Source organism: Thamnophis sirtalis, unplaced genomic scaffold, assembly GCF_051295495.1.
Source record: "Thamnophis sirtalis isolate CommonGarterSnake01/CBP01778 unplaced genomic scaffold, rThaSir2_p1.2 scaffold_7, whole genome shotgun sequence".
NCBI lineage: Eukaryota > Metazoa > Chordata > Lepidosauria > Squamata > Natricidae > Thamnophis > Thamnophis sirtalis.
In genome coordinates, this window is record NW_028261387.1 from 41,021,998 (window position 1) to 41,047,288 (window position 25,291).

Below are 25,291 nucleotides of genomic sequence, written 5' to 3' on the forward strand. Positions count from 1 at the left end.
CAAGATAAGAGTGCACAATCACATTGCTCATTCACATTTTAACAAACGATGACTTCTTGGAAAAACCCTATTACATCTGAATGGAATCAGAAAGAAAAATATGGTGCTGTTTCAATGGGCTGATGGATCTTATCCACTTTCTTCACAGTTGGGTGATCCAATTTTTTTTACTTAGAAACTGCTCAACTGTATTAAGGTATCAAATACCACAGGCTTGCTTATTGGAAAAAGAAAGACAATACCCGCCTCCAGAAACCCTCATAGTTCACTAGAAAATGGGGATGATCTAGAAACTTCATATATGTTTCTTCAAAATAAAAACTATTATCAGCTCTTGATCTTTCTTTTACTCCTCCTGCACACCTGTCTTAGAAGGTGTGTGAACTATGCATGAGCTGGTTCATATATTTGCTAAAATCAAGTATCCACTGAAGACAAATCCAACGGTCAAGGGAATGAAACACACAAGAGAATTTCCTGATATCATATTCAGACATTCTTACTTGTATTGGACAAAACCTATGCTACTAAAGACATCAAATTCAATTTACTCAAGGTGCAAGGAAAGGAAAACCTCATTTTCTATGCAGAAAACCTGCCTCAGTAACAGCAAACCAGTTATTCTGTCCTTGTGAATACTGGAGAGTAGCTAAACTAATCCCTTTTAATACCTGAACCCGTATCAGTAGGCAAAATATGTTGGTGTTAATTAATTAAATTTCACACCTAGGACAATTTGCAGTCAAAGCCAAAACAATGTATTATAAAAATAACAGGAAATATCAAATCACTTGCCATGCATGTTAGATCCTGTATACTAAGCACTGTGGAGGTGTCTAAACTTTTTTTTTTAAGCCCTGATTTATTGGGTTTGAGATAATCTCAGAATAGTTTTAGGGTAATTCTTACTATCTCCTTTCAACAATTTTCCACTGAATCCGTAACAAAACCATAGGACAAGTTCACTCCCTCCCCACTGCACAACCTGCTTTTGCCACATCAGAGCAATTAAATAAGTTGCTGTACCTCACATACAAGCATGAGCTGTAAAAGCTTCAACCTCAATTGACTCTTTGGTAAATGACTTCCCTTTGTTAAGATGATGCTGATACAGCCCTCAATTCAAATTGTTAGTTAAAATGCAATTTTTTTAAAAAAAAAAAAGTAGTTTCCTGCTAGAGTTGATAATTTACTCCTAATGGACTCTGTCATGGTTGAAACAGCACTTTTGCCACAACATAAACTTCCTTTAGGAAACCTGAGGTGTTTACTTCCATTCAGGCATAAGGACCCCAGGCAATACTATGAGAATCAGCCAGATATACCTAAAGCAAGTTGAATGGCTACTTAATTCTACATGAACTAGAATAGAATTGTCTGTCTAGTCAGGGATTGATGATCAAGAAGCTAAGAGAAACTGAAGCCATGGATTTCAAATTTTTGACACCTTAAATCTTAGTCTACCCAGAGGATTTACAGATACAAAGCCAGTCTTGTTCACACGAAATGATGCATTTTCATATGAAATTTGTGCTGTGGTCCCATCTTAATCATTGAAAGGAAGAATATTTTCCAAATTATATGGCACATTGCCATTCCACACTATTTTTAAAAAAATCTAACCACCATTTTAAGATTATAAGTGAGATATTCAAGAGGGACAGGTAAAAAGTGTTAAACTGGCACTCAAGGACAAAGTTGCCCCCTAAGTTATCCAATCTTGTTTACCATCTGCAATTTTGAAGAAAGCCTCATTCTGCAACCGGGGTGGGGGTGGGGAACATGCTTAATAGCCTATGGGTGATGGCTTCAATTATTCTTTAACCCTCTCACTTATCCCAAATCTTAGAAACTCACTGTCAGCACTAAGAGGAGATAATGTTTTTATTATTAATCTTCTAACAGTAAGTTTTCTATCTGGCAACAAGCTAGATGCTTTAGCAGTTCAGACTTTATAAATTCCAGTGTGAATTGTTCTGGTCCTCCCGAGTTGATCAGTACAATTATCTTCTACTCACGTATCTTACTATGGGGTAGTGAAGAACCTATTATTACTAAGATTTATAAACATTGTTGAAGCTGAAGTTGGAAAGTGAATACATATGATTCAGATGGGCAAGGAACTTTGGATATAATGTAAAGCTTGAACAATGGGAGAATATGTGGATGAAAGGTTTAAAATTTACACTAAATTACAATTCAAAAGAAAACTTTTATAAGATGATGTATTGTTGCTATCTATTGTTAACACCAGATAAGTTATCAAGAATGTATAAAGGTATTTCAAATGAATGTTGGAAAAGTAAAAGTAAAGAAGGGACTTTTATAATTTGTGGTGGACATGTGATAAAGCAAAAAAAAAAATGGAATAGGATTTATATTCTAATACAGATTATTAAAGTGAATATAAAGATAAAACCAGAAACATTTCTTTTGGGTTTAATGAAAAAGATTTGGGGGGGAAATGGAACTTTGATGTTATATATGTTGATGGCAGCAAGATTACATTATACAAAAAAATGGAAGGACCCCCACAATGGAAGAATGGTTGCAAAGGTTGATGGAGTTAGCAGAGATGGCTAAACTGACTGCTTTGATTAAAGAAAAGAACACAATTACTTCTGTTTCTACTTGGAAGCCGCTATGGGATTTTGTACTTCAGGTGGAAAAAACGGAAACTTTGATTTTGGGTTTTACCAATTAGATTTGTTGATATAGAAATAGCTAGTTTATACTACTATGTAAAAGTAAAAAAATGAGGTTTGATGTCTTATTTTACTGCACCAAAAGGAATCGGGAGACAATGCCTTTTCTTTCTTTTCCCTTATTTTTTACACTCCTTCCTTCCTCATTCCCTCCCCTATTTTTCCTACTGTTTTTCTATTTTTATATTTTATATTATAAACAAAAAAAGAACAATTAATTATCTTCTGCATTTCCTACTTTTATGGTGTACATTTTAAGGAAAATCATCTTTAAAAGAACATTAAGGTCTAGATTTAATTATACATTTGAGGATGTAATTAATTCTATATTAATATTAAATGAATATTGTATTATATGGTTCTTCTTATTCTTTCCTTTTGTTAAATTAGCTTTTTTCCATTTAGTTTATTTGAATTACTATCATGTTCTTTTCTCACTGCATAGTCACTATTTATTTATATGAGTGGGTGTCTTGCCTATATTTCAATATTAGCTTATTTAAAAGAAATGTTTGTATTTATGTAATATATTTTATCTGTGTTAAAATAAAACACATTCCAATTTTAAATAAGTATTTGTATATTAATTTTTGGAAACAGGAAAGGAAGTAACTGAAATCAATGATCAAATGCAATTGTAAATAGACTGTTCCATCCAACTTTAGTATTCCCACTTACAGCTTAAAATTGGCATTTTTTCACTGACCATGTTTGTTGTGCCGAATGACACAGTGGATAGCTACTTCCTGACTGTGTATTCACAATATCCCTTGAGAGGGTTTGTCTTAAGCCCACTTTATCTCCTTTCCAGCCTAGCAATTTCAGTTCCTTTCCTTCCATCTTAACTGTGGCCATACTGCGGCTTCCTGTATGACTGCTTCAAGAGATATTAAGGTCTGAAAAGAAACAAAATCAATCGCCCAAGCAAAACTTATACAGACAACTAACCATTCCTGGCACTGAAATAGTAAAATAGCATCATAAGAAAATGAGCAAGGGAAGTATAAGATGTTTACAGGTTTCTCAGTCTCCTTTTTCTGTGGCAGCTTTTTCTTAGGTGCCTTGCGCTCTGCACGTCTTTGTTCAGTGGTTGTGTCAGCAGCTGTAATGAGTTTTTGCAAATCTTGTGTCCGCTTCTCCCTCTCTTTCTTCCTAGCTTCAATTTTCCGCAATTCCTGGATTAGATATTCTTCTTCTGCCACCTACAAATGAAAAAGAGGTAATGCAACAGGATTACATGATGAGTAAAGCAATATTGGAGAGCCACCTAATGGCAACAATTTTATATCTAGATTAGAATCCCCTGTCCTATAATTTTCCAGGGAATATGTGTCTGTCTGTCTGTCTGTCTGTCAGTCAGTCAGACAGTCAGTAAGTCAATCATATATCTAGATTCATGCTGCCTCAATAAAAATGACTCTATGGGCAAACTATTTGAAAAAGATTATTTTCAATAGACAGGAATAAAGTGGCAAGCAGAAGCAACATGCATTTCTAATCATATACACACAGTTCTCAAAGCTGTGACAGCAACCTGGCAAATTAGAAGTACATTAACAACTCAAAAAGAGGTATTTTCTATGTACTCCAGTGCACTGCGAAATACTGCTTTCAAATGCTCTGTATGCCCCTTGAAAGTAATGATGCAAAGATCACATGACATATTCTTTTCCATACATAGTTATAGGTTTAGCTATCATATTATTCTCCTTTGGTGTGAGCAATGTTATATAAAGCACATAAATGGAACAACAAATAAGTCAAATAAATTGACAACCTCAGTTACGAAAATAAATGAAATATATAAACTAATTTAATAGATTCAGCAATATTCATTATAACCTCGAATAGTCATTAAAACCATACTTGCTTCCACATCTACTCTATCCCATACACTGTTTCATGCACTACCATTTCTACTTTCTATGCCTTCTCAGTCTTGTTTTTCCTTTCATTCCACTCACTCTTCCTATTTGTTTTGTGATTTTATATTGTAAGCTGTCTAGAATATGGAAAATATAAATTACTGTACACATAAAGAATTTTGCTTTACATTCTTTCCTTCTATATCAGAGAGGTCAAACTGGCACCCCGCAGGCCAGATGCGTCATATGCAGGCCACGCCCACCCTGGCTCTGCAAAGGCAAAAAACCTCATGATATGTCATGTGGTGTGATCAAGTTTGACACCCTTACTCTATATGATGAAAACATTGCACTTAACTTATTTTTAGGTTTCTAATAATATACCCAGCATCCACATTATTATATACAACATTTTGCTTTTCTCTAAAGATTCATTCTTCACAACAGATCCTATACTATCCACTACCTTTCTACTAGCATTTTGCACATGTTAAAATTTCTTAATCGACTTTTTTGATCCTCAGTAAGCATTAGGATCCACAACTCATGCCTTTGCTGTAGTATGTAAACTATCTTAATCTTCGCTACATTTTCAGGTCCATCCTCCTTGTTGCATCATATAGTCTAGCACAGATTGACTGCAAATCATTCAAGTTGTGAACCAACATGACATTCTGTACATAGAAAAGTATTACACATGCATACACGCTGAAACATACCTCTATTATCATGAAAAGTACTTATACTTTTTCCAGAAATGTACTGAACACCAAAGAGACACCATACATTTTGTCTTATTCTGCTCAAAGAACAATCATTTGATAAGTATTCTATTTATTCTAACATATGATTCCCACCAAATATTGCTCTTATTGTATTGGTAAACCAACTTTCTACTCCGCAATATTACAATACTTTCCATAATTCAAGGCTCTTAACTTTACAGCTTAGAATTTTCAATGACTTGTAAAGCAGTTGCCAAATTTTGGTCATGTTATCTCATCTACCTTTTTGATCAGAATCCTGCCAAATACCTTCTCAAGCACACTAATCCACAGGTAGCTTTTGTACTCTTGCTTTGTTTTTCTTTGTATATGTAAACAATAACAGCACTATCCCAGGTGTCAGGCAGTCTTCACATACATACATACATACATACATACATACACACACACACACACACACACACACACACACACACACATATATTAAACAAGGTGCATGCACCAACTAGATAAGGAAACCGTACCCACATTTTAACATACAACATTTTCACAGAATTGATGACTTCTTTGTCCTCAATTTTTTTCTGGTAGACTAATCCCTACAGGGTTTGCTTTAATGTCACTCCTTGATATACCACTTTTATTTCCATACAAATTTCTACATACTTTTTCCAATCAGGATTGTTAGTAAAATTAACTGGTTCCAGAGCAGGTAAGGGGTAGAGCAATCCAGTGAGAGATTAGCCTCTTTGTGGCTGATCTTCCTGCCATGGGACGCTGCAGAAAATGGCGGGAATGATCCTCCACCTTATACTTAGTCCTTGTCATTGCAGACCCCTTGGATGAGACTATTTTGCCGCCACATCTCTCTTGTAACATGAAGCCCACCATGGCCATACATTAAAGGTCACTAATTTTGTTTTTTGTTTCAGGATAGACACAAGATGATCTGAAACTTCGGTGTTGAAGTTTAATCTTTTATGGACAGATGACTTTCTGACAGCCATGAAATTTGATATAATAACCCCTCCTCTACAGAGGAAAAGGGCCCATTAGATACTACTCCAAATACCTAATGGATTACACAGGTTTTCAGAGAACACTTAGAAGAGCAGTACACAGTTCAACATACGTTACCAATTGAAATACCGTATTTTTCAGAGTATAAGACGCACATTTTTCCCTTTAAAAAGAGGCTGAAAATCTGGGTGTGTCTTATACATCGAATACAGCATTTTTGCCTCCCAAAGCCCCTCCCCTTCACCAAAATGGCCATGCATAACCTTATAGAGGCTTTCAGAGAGCTCCTGGGGCTGGGGAGGGCAGAAATGAGCAAAAAATGGGCCGTTTTTTGCCCCCCCCCAGCACCCAGCAGCACTCTATTAAGCCTCCATAAGGCTATGCATGCAATTTTTTTGACAAAAAATGGGTCGTTTTTTGCTCATTCCCCTCCCCCAGGAGCACTCTACAAGCCCCCCCCCGGCTATTCATGCCTTTTCTTTAAAAAACGGGCCCGTTTTCATGAAAAACAGGCCGTTTTGGGGAGGTTTGCAGAGTGCAAAAACTTTTTTCCCCTTTTGGAAAGCTCTTTAACTGATTGATGAGAATTACATTGATCAAGTGCTGTGCCAGCAGAAACAAAGTCTTAGGCGCTGCAGATTGTCAGCAATTTTCTTCTCCAGCACATGGATAAATACACCTGGAAACATCTACCTACTCTCTCCCTCTCCCTCCCTACCTACTGTATTTCTCTCTCTCTTTCTCTCTTTCTACACCTCTACCTATCAACCTAACTACCCCCTCTCTCTCTCCCTACCTATCTACTGTATTTCTCTCTCTATTTCTCTCTCCCTATCGCTCTACTTACCAACCTACCTATCTACTCTCTCTCCCTACCTATCTACTGTATTTCTCTATCTCTATTGTCTCTCTCTATCCCTCTACCTACCTACCTACCTACTCTCTCTCTCTCCCTACCTAACAACTGTATTTCTCTCTCTTTCTCTCCCTCTCTATCCTTCTACCTACTTTTTTTAAAAAAATTGCCTCTTCAAAACCTTGGTGCGTCTTATACTCCGAAAAATACAGTAACTGGGGCTTTAAACTGGACTGGACTGGTTTCTGTGCATAAGTTTGCTACTGTTCCTTGCTTTCTAAAGCATCTAAAGGAGACACCAAAACACCAAGGGGAGAAATTTGGATCTATCCCTGAGATGATTAAGCCCACAGTGGTAATTTGGGTGAATAATAATAATAACAACAACAACAACAACAACAACAACAACAACTCCGCCGTTGCCGGTCCCAAGCCCGGATGAGAAAGGAGGAGGGTTGGGGTCAGGTTGGCATCTGGTCCCGTAAAAAAAAAAACCCGACAACCCATACAATATGGTGAAAAAAACAAATAAGAATTCCATACCGCATCGGTCGTCGCGCGGGTTAACAAGGGCCGCGGCGGATGTTGGGGTCCCTGGACATCCGTTGACAAGTGGGCTACAAGTGGACCAGCCAACAAAATGACAAAAATATAGTGCAGATGAAAACCGTGCCATAATGGCCTGTTACTACAACTCAGAGCCAGAAAAAAGAGGCTATTTAAAGCGAATGTATGAATTATGGAAACAACAATATCCAGATTCAAATGTTAGTGAACAACGACTAGCAGATCAAAGGCGATTTATTATACGGAATAAAGTGTTTAGTGAAGTTGAACATGAGGAAATTCAGGCAAATTGCAAAACCCAAAAAACAATATCACAAGCGGAAATAACTGATATTCAAGACACAACTAAAGACATTATAGTAGAACTCCCAGAAGAAGCTCTCGGGGAGGAAATAACATCACCACCACTAGAACCAGTTATCACTGAACCAACTGATGAACTAACTCAAAAACAAAAAGAATTGAAGGATAAGATCATGGAGCATTTTCTGCTTAATGAGGAAAGGCAACGTTTACCATCACTAAAAACTGTGCCTAAGAAAATTTTGGCCCCTATCATGAAAACGGTTAATGCAGTGTTTTCAACAATTGAACCGGGATCCATCTTGGAAACAAACCAGTTAATGTACAGCGCAGCTGTAATAGTCACTAATGAACTAGGCATTAAAATTAAAGTACCTAGTCACACAACAGAAAAAGCATCAAAGCCAAAGTGGAAAATCTGTTTAGAACAAAAAATCAAAAAATTAAGGGCAGATGCTAGTCAATGTTCCCTCTAATTTTTTTTCAGTGTGAGCGGAAAAGTATAGTGTTTGAGCGGCACATTTTCATGCCTGAGCACCTGAATTTTTTTCACAGATGTCACCTAAGACAACAACAAAATCAGTGTTATTTGAAACTCAAAGTTATGTTTATTCAAAGTACCCGCTTAATTAAAAGTGTTATATAATATCAGTATCACTTAACAACGGTCCTGCTTAGCAACCAAAATGTTGGCTCAGAAACTCTGGCATTGAAGCACGCAAGTCTTAAAGCTGTCAAGTTACAAGACCCTTGCACCCCTAACCCTTTAGGAAAAAAAAACCCAGGGGTCTTCAAACCTGACAGCTTTAAGCCTTGTGGACTTCAACTCCCAGAATTTCTCCTCCAGTCATGTTGCAGCAACGTCATCTGCGTGGATCTGCTCCATCTTCGGTTTTTTTCACAGGAGGCAGGGCTGCTGCTGAAGATGCCAACGAGCCCCCACCGCCACTAGAATATGCATTTGTTTAGCATGACATAGAATAGTCTTTCAACCAGAAGTATGGAATAAAAGAGAGACTGATAAATATTTAAAAAAATAAAACCAAAAAGCAGCTATTTATTTGAGGTCTAGATAAACATTTAGTTCAGATTTAATAGTGTTTCAGAGATGTGGCTGTCAGCTATTTGTGTATGTATGTTATTATTATGGAAGGTTAGATGAGATTTCACCAACATTATTCACCCCTGATTAATGCATTCATTCTAATAATCGAGTCTGACTCTGAATTACAAATCTATGTCTGAAGAATCTGGGTTAAGTTTTGGATTGGAAATTTGGGGAACATGAAAGTTTATGCATAATTTTTGTAATTTTTTCATTGGGTCTTAATAATGATTTTATTCATTTGGGATTTTTTTCACAGGCTTAACACAGCTCTAATTTTGTCATTAGGAGCAATGTAACATTGGCCACTAATGTATTGTATACAGGTTGCCTTAGAAGGTAATATCTTTTGTATAGTAGGAACTTAAGATAGGCAGACTTCATACAGATAAACAATTGAGAAATATTGTTCTTTTTAAAAAGCAGTGTTAATTGCTGCACCTTTCTCATATTAAGTATATTAGCTCAAGTTCATGTAAGGAAAAACTTTCAGTCTTAAAGGTTTGGTGAGGAGAAATCCAAAAATTCTTTTAAAGAATTTAAATTAAATTTGAGGCTACCTCTGCTTTCGCTCTCCCTCCCTCAGTTGTGCAGCAGCGGCAGCTCTCAGCCTACGGCGGCAGCGCCACACAGGCTGTGGAAGGAGGAGGAGGAGGAGGAGGAGGAGGGAACCAAAGAGAGGCTTTTACCGGGTCTGCGCCCCACAGCCAGGACCGTCCTTGCACCTCAAGCCGCGTTTCTTCCTGCAAAGCCCTTCGGGCAACCCGAGAGTTCCGCTTGACGCCAGAAGGGCTTTGCAGGAAGAAACGCAGCTTGAGGCGCAAGGACGGTCCTGGCTGTGGGGCGCAGACTCGGCAAAAGCCTCTCTTTGGTTCCCTCCTCCTCCCGCTCCTTCCGCAGCCTGCGTGACGCTGCCGCCGTAGGCTGAGAGCTGCCGCTGAAACAAGTTTGGGGAGGTCCTTTGCGGGCGGCCAGTTCTAGCCACCCGCAAAGGACTTCCCCACGTTTGCTTTGAAAGAAACCTCTGCGCGGCAGTTAGAAACCTCTGCGCGGGGGTTTCTTGCCATGTGCGCGGCCGCGCAGCCGCGCACCTTAGAGGGAACAGTGATGCTAGTAACTTAAAGAACATGCATGAGCAACGGCTTAAAAACAACAAAATCATAGATCGGCTAATCAGAAGATATAGATTGGATACAAGAAACATCAATGAAGCTGTAGAGATTGTAAAACAGCAGATAACAGCAACAGCTAGAAAAATTGAAAGATATGAGGCACGAATCATCCAATATAAACAAAATCAGCAATTTCGATCAGACCAACGGCGTTTTTATCAAAGTCTTAATGTGAATGGTGACACCAAAAGTGAAAAACCAGAAAAACAGGCCACAGTTGAATTCTGGAAAGAATTGTGGGGAAATGCAAAGGACTACAACAAGGAAGCAAAGTGGATACATGATTTTGAGAAAAGCATTGGCAACAAACAAATGCAAGCATTAGAAATAACAACTGAGATGATCAAAAATCGAGTTAAAAAGGTAAAGAATTGGACATCACCTGGAAAGGACCAATTACATGGTTTCTGGCTCAAATATCTGACCAGTTTACATGCAATATTGGCCAGGCAACTGAATGAAATTTTACAAAAGGGCCAAATTGATAAATGGTTGACAACTGGAAAAACATACTTGATTCAGAAAGATGCAACTAAAGTAACAACACCTGAAAACTACAGACCAATAACATGCTTGCCAACAACCTTCAAATTACTCACAGGCATTATTGCAGATAACATGATGGATTATTTGGAAACAAACAACATCTTGCCAGTAGAGCAAAAAGGCAACAAAAGAAGGAGTAGGGGCACAAAAGATCAGCTTCTAATTGATAAAATGATATTAGAAAATTGTAAGAACAGAAAAACAAACTTGAATATGGTCTGGATTGATTACAAAAAGGCATTTGACTCACTGCCACATAGTTGGATCATAAAATGCTTAGAAACAACTGGCATTAGCAAAAATATTACATCCTTTACTGAAAAGGCGATGAAACAATGGAGAACTGAGTTGGCAGTAGGGAATGAGATCTACGGAATGGTTAATATCAAGCGAGGAATTTTCCAGGGTGATTCACTTTCACCTCTTCTCTTCATCATCGCAATGATCCCACTATCAGTAATCTTTAAAAAAATGAAATTAGGCTACCAAACAGCCAAAGAAGCTGAAAAAATTTCACATTTACTATATATGGATGATTTGAAACTCTATGGAAAGTCAGAAATAGAAATCCAATCATTGACAAACACAGTCCGAGTATTCAGCACCGATATTTCAATGCAGTTTGGCATGGAAAAATGCGCCACTGTATCCATAAAAAGGGGCAAAATCACTGCATGTGAGGGAATTGAAATGCCCAATGGCCAATTAATTAAATGCAAAGAAAATGAAGCTTACAAATACTTAGGCATTCTGCAGTTGGATAACATCAAGCATGGAGAAGTAAAAACTATTGTCAGGCGAGAGTACGCCAACAGAGTTAGGAAAATTTTAAAATCTAAATTGAATGGTGGAAATACAATCAAGGCCATAAATACCTGGGCAATACCAGTTATAAGATACACAACTGGTATAGTTAACTGGACACAAGCTGATTTGGACATTTTGGACCGAAAAACCAGGAAACTAATGACAATGCACTACAGTTTACATCCACGTGGTGATACTGATAGACTATATCTGCCCCGAAAATCAGGTGGCAGAGGATTATTACAAGTGAAGCAAACAGTTGAAGAAGAAAAACATGCACTGGCTGATTATTTAAAAGAAAGTCAAGAACATCTATTAATCGAAGTAAAGAACAAAAATCTACTGAAGGCCCAACAGACGAAACAAGAATACAGAAAAAATGTGATAAAATCAAGAATGGAGAGTTGGCAGAACAAAGCACTGCATGGCCAATTTCTGGAAAAAATAAAAGATAAAGTGGACAGTGAACAAACTTGGTTATGGTTAACAACAGGTACATTAAAGAAAGAAACAGAGTCACTAATCCTGGCTGCGCAAGAACAAGCTATCCGCACAAATGCCATTAAGACCAAAATCGAAAAATCCTCTGATGATGCCAAATGCAGACTTTGCAAAGAAGCTGATGAAACTGTTGATCACATACTCAGCTGCTGTAAAAAAATCACGCAGGCTGATTATAAATTGCGGCACAATTCAGTAGCACAAATGATCCATTGGAATTTGTGCAAAAATTATAATATTAAAACAGCAACAAACTGGTGGGAACATCAGCCTGAAAAAGTCACCGAAAATCAGATGGTCAAGATCTTGTGGGATTTCCGTATACAAACGGACAAAATACTGGTGCATAATACACCAGACATCACACTGGTTGAGAAAAATAAGGTCACAATCATAGACATCGCAATACCAGGTGATAGCAGGGTCGCCGAGAAGGAACATGAAAAAATCGCAAAATACCAGGATTTAAAAATTGAAATTTAACGACTATGGCACAAACCAGCAGTGGTAATTCCAATGGTAATTGGCACACTGGGTGCTATTCCAAAAGCACTGGAATTACATTTAAAACAGTAAAAAATTGACAAAATCACCATCAGTCAAATGTAAAAAGCCGCACTGCTTGGATCTGCACGCATATTACGAAAATACGTTACGACATCCTAGGCCCCTGGGTGGGGCCCAACTAGTAACCAATGCCAAATCCGGCAAAACAACTGGCCGCTGTGATACAATTGTATAATAACAATAATACTTTTCCTATCTTATTTTACAGGCTGAATGCCTCCCAGGAATCTTTGTAGAACAACTAATTTCTTTTTAGGGAAGGATGTTTACCTGGATCACATGAAATGCTCCTATTAGGAATTTCATGGCATTTAGTGGACCAAATCAGTTAAATTTGGGAGTAGAATTTAATGGACAGCATCCATTATGAGGGCTTTCTCTTCTGATACAATTTGAGTCTGTGAATCCTATGGAAGTGGAAAGGGCCCCGTGCAATGTTAATTCTGCCACTTCACAGTTGGATAAGAAATGTGGTAGAATTGCTGACCCAGTACCTGGTGATTATCAGAGTCTGCATGGAAAGGAACAGATTTAACAGAGTGGCTTCAGGTTTATGAGCCTACATCTCTTTATCTCTGAATGGGGTTATATTTCCCATTCAGAAATTGTTCACAATTTGTGAGTTCCTATTGACTCACAGCTCCTGCTTAAAAAGCAGGTGATAGATAGGACTAGGAGGGCTTTTGCACAATTCCATCTGGCCCATCATTTGTAAGAATTCTCATTGGGAGCCCTTGCTGATGATCCAACTGTTGGACTATTGCAAGGTGCTCTACATGGGGTTGGTTTTGAAGAAGTTCTGGAAGCTACAGCTGGGTACAGAATACGGCAGGCCAGGGCATGGTCAAAATGCTCCAATATATTTGTATAACTCTTTTGCTTTGGAAATTCCACTAATTACTAATGGGCTGCTGGGTAAAACGTAAGGTGCTAATTGTCATCTTTAAGACTACATATACTGCTGAACCTGGTTATTTGAAAGACTGGATCCTGTGGCATTTATTTACCCATTTCATTTACAAAGTAGACATTTGCAGTACTCATTATTACCTCTTAATATTCCACTAACTCAAATGCTTATACATCCTTCAGACCTCAAGCAATATTTCCTGCTAATGTTAAGGACAATATCAATCTGTTTGAACACCTGGCCAGTGTGCCACAAATGCAACTAAAGCACAATTTTAACCAAAGCACACTGCCACTATTCTACGCAAAGTAGGATATCTAATCCAAAGATTATTTTGCAAGTTAACATGTATTGGCTGCATTCCACTACCCAGATGTTCACATACTTAGGATGCTTTAGACTTTGGATTCTTTTCTATGGAACATTTAAAGGTTAGGAAGCCTTTCAACCTGCAGATTTTGCACTATATGCCATGGTTCAATCACCCATCCCCTTCCCAAAGTTCTTTTATCTATATTCTTGATAATAATACATGCACATTTGATTTCCTTATACCAGATCAATCAACTGTTGCCTCATGCTTAAATCTCTTTAACAAAAATATATTTCTAAAATAAAGTAAAATGGCTTTTTATAACTACATAATGCTTTTTATGACTGCATAATTATGAAAATGTTCATCTTTTAATGAGAAAATTATCCCAAATTAAGAAGTAGATTCTAGTAAGTACCATCGGCACATTATTCAACAACCTATTTCAGGGCTTCTCAAACAAACACTGAGTAGTATGTTTCAACAAAGTATGTTCATATCCATATAACCATTACTGATCTTCAAACAATGGAAATGCATTATATAATATTACTAATTATTATCAAGAGGAATCCTGTTAATGATTTCAAAGGATAATAGAACCAACAACCATTGGCCATTGCTACGGCCGTGGCACAAATTCATTACCTGTTCTGGTGTTCGGTTGTACAGCCTTTCTAATTGTTCCTTCCGGCGCCTCTCATGGCCAGCATCAAAGACAGGGATTTTCAGGTCTGTACCTGGAGCTGCACGAATATTGGCTAACTTTGCACAGATATGATAATAACGCTCCTTTAGGTCTTCTACTGACCGTTTCTAAGTTCAGAACAAGGGTTAAAAATAGAAATAATTAAGAGATTAGGGACAGAGTAACAAATATATTAATTATATAACTATAACTAACACCAATACATTATCAGAATATGATTTACCAGTTGATAGTATAAACTTACATATTATCCTTATGTAGAATGTGAATACCATTAATTGTGAAAAGAATATTCTTTTCAATGTTCAATGTTATTAAAAATCTACCTTTACAGACATATTTAGCATTTATTCTTAGATATATGTACCTTCCATTAAGAAAAATATAACATTTTATATATAACATGAAAACCTATAACATGGACAATTCAAGGAATCAGCGACAAGAATATGAATCTGCTAAGGCTTCCATATTTGGTTAAACAACCATTCTCCAAAATTATCTAATCTGTGCAACTCTTGTTGATGCATAACATTATCCAATATTCTCCATGACCATTCAGTTAGGATGGGTCTAAGTGCCCTAAAGTGCTTGTGCAAGTTAGACAACATCTTTTCTGTAGTTCATATGCTGTGTTTACAGGTTGGGCCCTTGGGCCTGTTTTTCGCCCTCTCCGGGCTCCAGAGGCTTTCCTGAAGCCTGGGGTGAATGAAAACAGCCTCCCCGGTCCTCTGGTTGGCCGTGGGAGGCCGTTTTCGCCCTCCCCAGGATTCAGGAAAGCCTCCAGAGCCTGGGGAGGGCAAAAACTCCCCCCTGGGGGGGGCAGTGCGCATACGTGGGGGGTCGCACGGGCATGCGCAGGGAGAGGGTGGGCACACCCACACACACAATAGCGTGCATGCACACACAGTTTTGGCACACCTTTGGAAAAAAGTTAGCCATCACTGCCTTATACCATGCTAATTCCAACGTTAACGTTAAAATTTGGGTTATAGTTGGGCATAAATTGGGGAGCCAAAAATAATTAATGGGAATATGAATAAGTTCTCATTTGATGTTCAGTATTTACTCTTCCATAGGATATCCATTGGGTAAATAATGGGTTCTTAAAATTTTAAGTCACTTGGCATACTGCACTAAAGCAGCATTTATATAAAAGGTATTAATCAACTGAACCCTTTTCATGACATCCTCCTTACCTATAAACTCTACTCATAAGGAGAGCTGTAGTGATGTAAGTGTTAACTTCATATATTTCTTGTCATTATATCTAAAGACCGATTATACATCGACACCTTCTAAAGTGTCTTTGTAAAACTAAAGGTCTCCTGGGTGTACAGTTATCCCAGATAAATGACAATGCAAACAATAAGATAAAAGAAGTGGAGCTAGCAAACTCATCCTGTTTCATCTTTTTACAAGCAGCACTTACATGTTAGAATGACTGAATGAGATTAGAGGCTTACTTTGAACTGCTGGTGATCATAGCGGTCATGAATGACCACAAAACGGAGGTCAAAGCGTCGTGATAAGTCAAATAGGTGGTCTGTTTCGGCTTTTGTCCAAGCATCATCGTGAAGGTACATTTGATACTCTTGCTCTGAATAGACTGGAACTTGTACTGTCTATCCAAAAATATATAATAGTTCCATCAAGCAGGGGACATCTTGAGGCACGGAAATTCATGTACAAATGCAATTCTCCCAAAAACAAAAGTTCCTCAAAATACCCTTTTATATCTTTCCACCATTCTTTATAGTTGCTAAATTCAGTCATCATTTTGACTGAACTTGAACAAGCTGGCTAAGCAATGCCTCAGATTTAAACACAAAAAGACAATGGGGAGCATATGTGGGAACAAATGTACATAGCACCCATGTAAATTACAATAGTAGATCACTAAAAACTGATGTGGGAGTTAAGACTAGACATTGCAAGTAAAAGAGCATTGGAGACCAATTTTAAAAGATTTTTATGCAATTCTATTATGCACACCAATCCTACACATACAATATAACTCTTAATAACCCTCCATACTTTGTTGAATCTGGCAAAAGGGTAATCCTTGCCCTCTTCTGCCGCCCTTCTCCAGTGGTAGAACATCGCACCATCCTTTCTAGCAGGGTTTGTGAATGGCATCCACTTCCAAGGTCTCACTTTCTTGGAACCAAGTTTTGCCTTCACTGTACGATAACCCTGTGTTGTGTCACTTGGTAAAAGAGGGGGTGCATCCCTAAAAGAAAAATACAAGGCCTAAATCAAACCAATTGTTAGCATAAGGTTCAATGTATTGTCCAATCTATATTTTCGGAAGAAGAATTAAGGACATCTTGAAGACAAGACAGCAATACAGATTGTCACATTATTTTATATAACCTGTACAAAATGTAGTTAGGGGAATTGGGAAGTAATTTATTATTACGTCCTGAAGGTGTTATTTTATGCATAGACCAATCAAAAGAGTTTAGACAAATATTTTTATCTGAATAATCTTGATGATTTCTCTCATACAGTTGAAATGTATCTGTGTTATAAGAAAATAAGAGATAATGTAAGGAAACAAAAATGGGGAGGACAAATGTGAAAAAACCCAGCTATACTGACAATGCTATTTATAGGAATAAGTTTAAAAGTTACCTAATTGTATTTTTTGTTTTTATTATACCCTAACAATTCATTCCCATTTTATTTTATATATTTATATTATGATACTATGGCTTTTTTTCTGCCTTTGAGTCAGTTTTGAGTCCTGGTGTATGTCTGGATAGATTCCTGCGGTTTTCTGGGTAACATTTTCAGAAGTAATTTGCCACTGCCTTCTTCCTAGGGCTGAGAGAGAGAAAGATAGTTTGTCTAAAGTCACCCAGCTACCTAAAGGTGGTCTAGAACTCTCTATCTTCTGTTTCTTGCCTGGTGCTTTTAACCACTATATCAAACTGACTCTCTGTAACAACTTAGCAGAGTCCAAATTCACAGTATAGGAAAAGCAAGTCGAATATAGTCCTTCTGAAGTAGAAAGTGGTACACTTCACGTTTCTTCTTCAGGGATATCTTCTTGATTAGGACAAAATTGTGTTTAACATATCTACAAATGTTTTTGAGAGATTAGTTCTTGCAAAATTACAATAGCTTACCATTCTTGGAAATCATGTCCTTTTCGATAAAATAAAAAAGCCTAATATTTAGGTGATTTGCTCTTGATTAAAATCAAGTATTGAATAGTCACATTACCCATGAGGCCAATACAATCAATATTAAAATATAATGTTCAGCATTATTTTCATAAGAGCCTTGCTCTTAAAAAACTTAATGCCAAAAATATAAACAATATTTACATTTTTACAAAAAAACTATCACTTTGCATGCATACATTTCAACTGTTCTTCCCAGAACACATGTATCTCAGAAACAAACTCCAAATTTCCTTGGTCACACAAAATGAGTTTAGAGTTGGTTATATATACAAAAGCCTTACTTTTTATTATAATACAGAAGAATTGTATTTTTTACTTTTTAGTCAATTGCTATTTTTCTAATTACCGTATTTTCACCCATATAACCCGCCCACGCAAATAACCCGCCCACGCGAATAACCCGCAGGTTTTCGGGATCGTGTAAAATATTTTCCGTATACCCCGCCCACGCATATAACCCGCGATGAGTAAGGGAGAAGGGAAACAGCTGAGATCGGTGGGGGCTAAAGAAACGGAGGAAATAGCCTGCGCAAGCTGGGGGAGAGTTGGAGAAACGGAGAAGAGAAACAGCTGAGATCGGGGGCGCTAAAGAAACGGAGGAAATAGCCTGCGCAAGCTGGGGGAGAATTGGAGAAACGGAGAAGAGAAACAGCTGAGATCGGGGGGGGGCGCTAAAGAAACGGAGGAAATAGCCTGCGCAAGCTGGGGGAGAATTGGAGGAACGGAGAAGAGAAACAGCTGAGATCGGGGGGGCTAAAGAAACGGAGGAAATAGCCTGCGCAAGCTGGGGGAGAATTGGAGAAACGGAGAAGAGAAACAGCTGAGATCGGGGGGGCTAAAGAAACGGAGGAAATAGCCTGCGCAAGCTGGGGGAGAATTGGAGAAACGGAGAAGAGAAACAGCTGAGATGGGGGGGCTAAAGAAACGGAGGAAATAGCCTGCGCAAGCTGGGGGAGAATTGGAGAAACGGAGAAGAGAAACAGCTGAGATCGGGGGGGCTAAAGAAACGGAGGAAATAGCCTGCGCAAGCTGGGGGAGAATTGGAGAAACGGAGAAGAGAAACAGCTGAGATCGGGGGCGCTAAAGAAACGGAGGAAATAGCCTGCGCAAGTTGGGGGAGAATTGGAGAAACGGAGAAGAGAAACAGCTGAGATCGGGGGGGGCTAAAGAAACGGAGGAAATAGCCTGCGCAAGCTGGGGGAGAATTGGAGAAACGGAGAAGAGAAACAGCTGAGATCGGGGGGGGCTAAAGAAACGGAGGAAATAGCCTGCGCAAGCTGGGGGAGAATTGGAGAAACGGAGAAGAGAAACAGCTGAGATCGGGGGGGGGCTAAAGAAACGGAGGAAATAGCCTGCGCAAGCTGGGGGAGAATTGGAGAAACGGAGAAGAGAAACAGCTGAGATCGGGGGGGCTAAAGAAACGGAGGAAATAGCCTGCGCAAGCTGGGGGACAGTTGGAGAAACGGAGAAGAGAAACAGCTGACTTTATCGTAGGGAGAAGAAAAACCAACCAACCCCCCAACTTCTCCCTTCGTTTTCATTCCTTGCCCTTTCCAATTGTCAAGCTTTTTGCCTCATTCTTCCTACTTCCCACGGAGAAGTAAAACTCCTTAACTGCTCAGGTTGGGAGCTCAAAAGGGAAAAATTATATGCTGGACCTTTCCCCCTCCTCCCCATCAGGGCCCTTTACACATTTCCCCCTCTCCTGTGTTTTGTGTGTGTGTGTGCGCGCGTGCTTGTGTGTTTGTGTGTGTTTGAACGAGAAGAAGTCCTGCGGAAGTCAAGTCATTCTTCCTACTTCTCCGTGGGAAGTAGGAAGAATGAGGCAAAAAGCACTTGAACCTTTAAGCTCCATAAACCTCAGAAACGTTTCCTACGATAAAGGAGACACACACACACACACATATCACCTCTCCTTAAAAAAAAAAGAAGCAGCAGCAGCCCTGGGTCCTAAACCAAAATTATGCAGCTGGAACAGAGTTGAGGCATGTGAAGCTGAAGCAGCAGACACGTTTGGGGGCGGGGGGGGGGGGAAGGAAGGCAAAGCGGGACACTTTATGTGTGTATGAGGGAGGGGGCGAGGAGTTGAAGAGGGTGGAGGTGCCTTAAAAGCCTACCCCGGTTAAGGAGTTTTACTTCTCCGTGGGAAGTAGGAAGAATGAGGCAAAAAGCACTTGAACCTTTAAGCTCCATAAACCTCGGAAACGTTTCCTACGATAAAGGAGACACACACACACACACATATCACCTCTCCTTAAAAAAAAAAGAAGCAGCAGCAGCCCTGGGTCCTAAACCAAAATTATGCAGCTGGAACAGAGTTGAGGCATGTGAAGCTGAAGCAGCAGACACGTTTGGGGGCGGGGGGGGGGGGAAGGAAGGCAAAGCGGGACACTTTATGTGTGTATGAGGGAGGGGGCGAGGAGTTGAAGAGGGTGGAGGTGCCTTAAAAGCCTACCCCGGTTAAGGAGTTTTACTTCTCCGTGGGAAGTAGGAAGAATGAGGCAAAAAGCTTGACAATTGGAAAGGGCAAGGAATGAAAACGAAGGGAGAAGTTGGGGGGTTGGTTGGTTTTTCTTCTCCCTACGATAAAGGATAGCTGTTTCTCTTCTCCGTTTCTCCAATTCTCCCCCAGCTTGCGCAGGCTATTTCCTCCGTTTCTTTAGCGCCCCCGATCTCAGCTGTTTCTCTTCTCCGTTTCTCCAACTCTCCCCCAGCTTGCGCAGGCTATTTCCTCCGTTTCTTTAGCGCCCCCGATCTCAGCTGTTTCTCTTCTCCGTTTCTCCAATTCTCCCCCAGCTTGCGCAGGCTATTTCCTCCGTTTCTTTAGCCCCCCCGATCTCAGCTGTTTCTCTTCTCCGTTTCTCCAATTCTCCCCCAGCTTGCGCAGGCTATTTCCTCCGTTTCTTTAGCGCCCCCGATCTCAACTGTTTCTCTTCTCCGTTTCTCCAATTCTCCCCCAGCTTGCGCAGGCTATTTCCTCCGTTTCTTTAGCCCCCCCGATCTCAGCTGTTTCTCTTCTCCGTTTCTCCAATTCTCCCCCAGCTTGCGCAGGCTATTTCCTCCGTTTCTTTAGCCCCCCCGATCTCAGCTGTTTCTCTTCTCCGTTTCTCCAATTCTCCCCCAGCTTGCGCAGGCTATTTCCTCCGTTTCTTTAGCCCCCCCATCTCAGCTGTTTCTCTTCTCCGTTTCTCCAATTCTCCCCCAGCTTGCGCAGGCTATTTCCTCCGTTTCTTTAGCCCCCCCCCCCCGATCTCAGCTGTTTCTCTTCTCCGTTTCTCCAATTCTCCCCCAGCTTGCGCAGGCTATTTCCTCCGTTTCTTTAGCCCCCCCGATCTCAGCTGTTTCTCTTCTCCGTTTCTCCAATTCTCCCCCAGCTTGCGCAGGCTATTTCCTCCGTTTCTTTAGCGCCCCCGATCTCAGCTGTTTCTCTTCTCCGTTCCTCCAATTCTCCCCCAGCTTGCGCAGGCTATTTCCTCCGTTTCTTTAGCCCCCCCCCCCCGATCTCAGCTGTTTCTCTTCTCCGTTTCTCCAACTGTCCCCCAGCTTGCGCAGGCTATTTCCTCCGTTTCTTTAGCGCCCCCGATCTCAGCTGTTTCTCTTCTCCGTTTCTCCAATTCTCCCCCAGCTTGCGCAGGCTATTTCCTCCGTTTCTTTAGCCCCCCCGATCTCAGCTGTTTCTCTTCTCCGTTTCTCCAATTCTCCCCCAGCTTGCGCAGGCTATTTCCTCCGTTTCTTTAGCCCCCCCGATCTCAGCTGTTTCTCTTCTCCGTTTCTCCAATTCTCCCCCAGCTTGCGCAGGCTATTTCCTCCGTTTCTTTAGCGCCCCCGATCTCAGCTGTTTCTCTTCTCCGTTTCTCCAACTGTCCCCCAGCTTGCGCAGGCTATTTCCTCCGTTTCTTTAGCGCCCCCGATCTCAGCTGTTTCTCTTCTCCGTTTCTCCAACTCTCCCCCAGCTTGCGCAGGCTATTTCCTCCGTTTCTTTAGCCTACACCGATCTCAGCTGTGTTTTTTTTTTAAACCAAAATGCTTCGGCAGTGAAGCCCTTTCACAGAGCAAAGCAGAAGAAGGGAGGGGTTTCTGTGTGTGTGAAAACGGACCCACAGCCGCGCCGCCGCCTCCTCCCCTTCCCTTTCTGCCGGACTTCCAAGCCCAGAGAAGGCGAGGAGCTGCAGAATCCAGGCTTCCTCTCACCTCCTGCTTCTTCCTGGTCGCTTCGCCCATAGCCAGGGGTGGGGTTTTCACGAAGGCGTCCCGAAACCCAAGCAGGGAGAAAAGGGAGAAAAGGAGCCCGAGCCGCCGAGCCAGCCCACTGCCCCGAGGAAAGTGGTAGTCCTAAGCTCTCCCTTTACCGGTAGTTAATCTGTGTAAAATATTTTACGTATACCCCGCCCACTTTTATACCCCGCAGGAGGGCGCTGTGCATGTAAAAAACGCATATAACCCGCGGGTTATATGGGTGAAAATACGGTAATAAATATATTCATGTACCTTAAGATGACTAGTTTGGAAAAAAATAACTGATTTTTTTTTTAAAAAAAACTGATTTTACATTTTAAAAAATACCTCCCAAATTAGTTTTATCAGGCAAATAAGCTATACGCTTAATTAAATAAATTCAGAAATTATTGTAAATAATATATTAGATGTTTCAAATTTCATGTATGCCTTGAGGATTTCATGCTACATATGAATCTCTCCCTGCATCTAATTCAGAAAAGAACAGGCTGTTCCCCACCAAGCCCTAGAATCTCTTCAAAAGTTGTTATTGAACTGTAACATTTAATGTAACAGAAAGAAAAGAATGTTAAATGTAAAGGGAGTAGTCCTAACAGTTAATAATCTCGTACATGCATAGGGTAGAAAGATGGGAAGCGGACTGAGTATATATTTAGGTAGAGCAAATGTATAGCAAAACACTTACTTTTTATCAGAATACAAAAGTGCATAGACCTCTCGGTGCATTCCTTCTGGTCTCTTAAATGTTAGGGTCTCTGATGATTTCTTGGATTTTTTCTGAAATAAAAACAATATTTATTTAAATCCTTTGTGGAGAATTAATGTCAATTACTAGTAGCAGGTTTGGTTATTCTGCCTTTTGAGTTCTTACAACAATATTGTTTTCTTCTTATTCCTGTAATATTCTAAAATAATGTTCTGATATTCCAAGTTCCCAAACCCTGTACTATTTCATTATTTCTTAAAAAGTAGAACACAAGGATGCAGTGTAGATTCTAGATGCAGCTGACTAAGAACAAACAAGACCAATCAAATTCCTTCTCATTCTAATATCATTACCCATTCCTTTCATTATGCTGTGTAGCTTTGTTCCCCTATTGCCCAATAAGATAAACAAAGCTACAAAGACAAAACAGAAGATAAACATACAAATGATACACTGGGAAGTGTATATATCTCAAACGTTATATAAATTCCAAAACTATGATGTAAAAAAGTGCAAATTTTATGAAAAAAACAGAATAAAATATTTAATCCAGACTGATAAATCAATCAGAGGCCATACAAGTGATACATTCTAGTTCTAAGTACATGTAATATTGCACTGACTGTATTAAACAAAATGAAGTACAGAAACAGTATTTTCTTTAGCTACCCAAATACATGAGAACTTTAGAATTGAAAGGCTAAAACTGTGTCAATTTTTATATTTAAAAAATCCATTTTATTTTTATATTGCCTTTTAAAGCCCATCAAGGAGAGATGTAGCAAGATTCCTCCAAGAAAAAATCATGCTGGCAAGATCTCGAATAACAATACAATGCCACATGTTTAAAGAAAAAATGTGCTTTTTTGTGCCATTTTCTACATAATTTCTGAACAGATAGCCCTTGAGCCCAAAGTTTCTTTTGCTAAGTGAGACAGTTTAAGTCTTGCCCCATTTTATGACATGTCTTACTACAGTTGTTAAGTGAATTACCTCAGTTGTTAAGTTAGTAACATGATTGTTAAGTGAATCTGGTTTCTCCCGTGGACTTTGCTTGTCAGATGATATGACCCTAGGACACTGCAACTGTCATAAATAGGAACCAGATGCCAAGCATCTGAAGTTTGATCACATAACCATGGGGGTGTTCCATTTGTTGTTAAGTATGAAAAATGGTCATAAGTCCCTTTCTTCCAGGCCTTTGTAACTTCAAACGGTCACTAAATGAATGGTAGTAAGTCAGGGGCTACTACTAATACATAGCTCACACTCTGTAATAAACAACACATGATGGAGACTATCATGCAAGTGTAGCCTCAAGTGTGTTTAAGAAGGACTCAATGGAAGTAGAACAAAACCAAAAGTGAAATTTATCCTCTTGAATACTTATTTCAATCAACCATCGCCATCTGTACCTTATCAGAATTGATGATGTCTTTTTTATTAATAGTTCCTATGTTTTCTGATTCTGGGACGCCCAGTTCAAGTATATCCCGGACATCTGCTCCAGTAGTCATTCTGATTATCTAAAATTAGAAAAGGAAAGATTGAAAGCAAATAATCCTTATCTAGACACCCAGTGACACTGAGTGACCTCTGCAAAATTAACTTCACCCTAGATTCTCTACTAAATAACAGCTTGATGGGTACCCAAACATCTATGTGAAGAATACCAATCTTAAGCATCAATATGTTTGCCATTCAAAACATTAATTGGTAATTGGAATTTGGATCCTGAGTAAGTCTTTCATTTAAGAAATAGTTTCCAGGCACTATTTTATTTACAAATCAAATTTATATGGCCTCCCAGCTCACAAAAAGTGTTTCTGGGAAGCGTACAACAATCCAATACAACAATTAATATAAAACAATAATTATGTAATATCATCATAATTTTAACAAATATTAAAAACTATAAAAACTGAATTAAACAAGACACCCATGCCCTGGGGTTTGCAAACCTGTTGACATAATCAGGTCTTGAAGGACCTTCAAAAGTTCAGGAATGATGAGGCTGACCTCATCTCGGGGGGAGGGGGAGTCCACAATGGGGGCACCAGAGCAGAAAAGGTAGACTACAGGCAAAATATAAAAATTTTCTTCTTTTTATTCTTGGCTAATCCTGTGCATCCTAATTTTGAATAATCCTCCACATCCTAATTGTTACCAAGTCAAGATACTCCCTTCTTTCTAACATTAAAAAAAAAAAAATCAGTTCCTGAAATTCTGAAGCAGGGATAAATATGGTCAAATGTGTCATATAGCCAAACAAAAATTTAGACATTTTGTTACAAATTCTGCACATGTGTGTTGAGTCTAATGAGAATTTTAGACTCAAAAGAGCTATTATAAATAATGTTCAATCTACAGTGATATTTATGCTTCACAAAATTTAATAAGTCTAGTTAATTGTGATACAATAACTTTATTATTAGTAGAAGCCAAAACACTAATATCTGCAAGATATATACAACCAATAGAGTT

The 25,291-nt window shown here is 39.3% G+C and overlaps 1 protein-coding gene across 3 annotated transcripts in view; it reads right to left on the minus strand.

Moving 5' to 3' along the window:
- DMAP1 (DNA methyltransferase 1 associated protein 1) overlaps positions 1-25,291 on the minus strand; it is a 54,664-nt gene that overhangs the window by 27,945 nt on the left and 1,428 nt on the right. For 2 of the 3 annotated variants that reach the window (XM_087719792.1, XM_014067758.2), the window contains 6 exons: positions 24,223-24,333; positions 22,787-22,878; positions 16,709-16,904; positions 16,138-16,296; positions 14,611-14,778; positions 3,722-3,907 (listed from right to left, as the gene is read on the minus strand). In XM_087719792.1, coding sequence (XP_087575918.1) covers positions 3,722-3,907; positions 14,611-14,778; positions 16,138-16,296; positions 16,709-16,904; positions 22,787-22,878; positions 24,223-24,324 — 903 coding nt within the window. In that variant the 5' untranslated portion in view covers positions 24,325-24,333. The remainder of the gene's footprint in view (positions 1-3,721; positions 3,908-14,610; positions 14,779-16,137; positions 16,297-16,708; positions 16,905-22,786; positions 22,879-24,222; positions 24,334-25,291) is intronic. The other variant, XM_087719793.1, reaches the window with a different exon arrangement.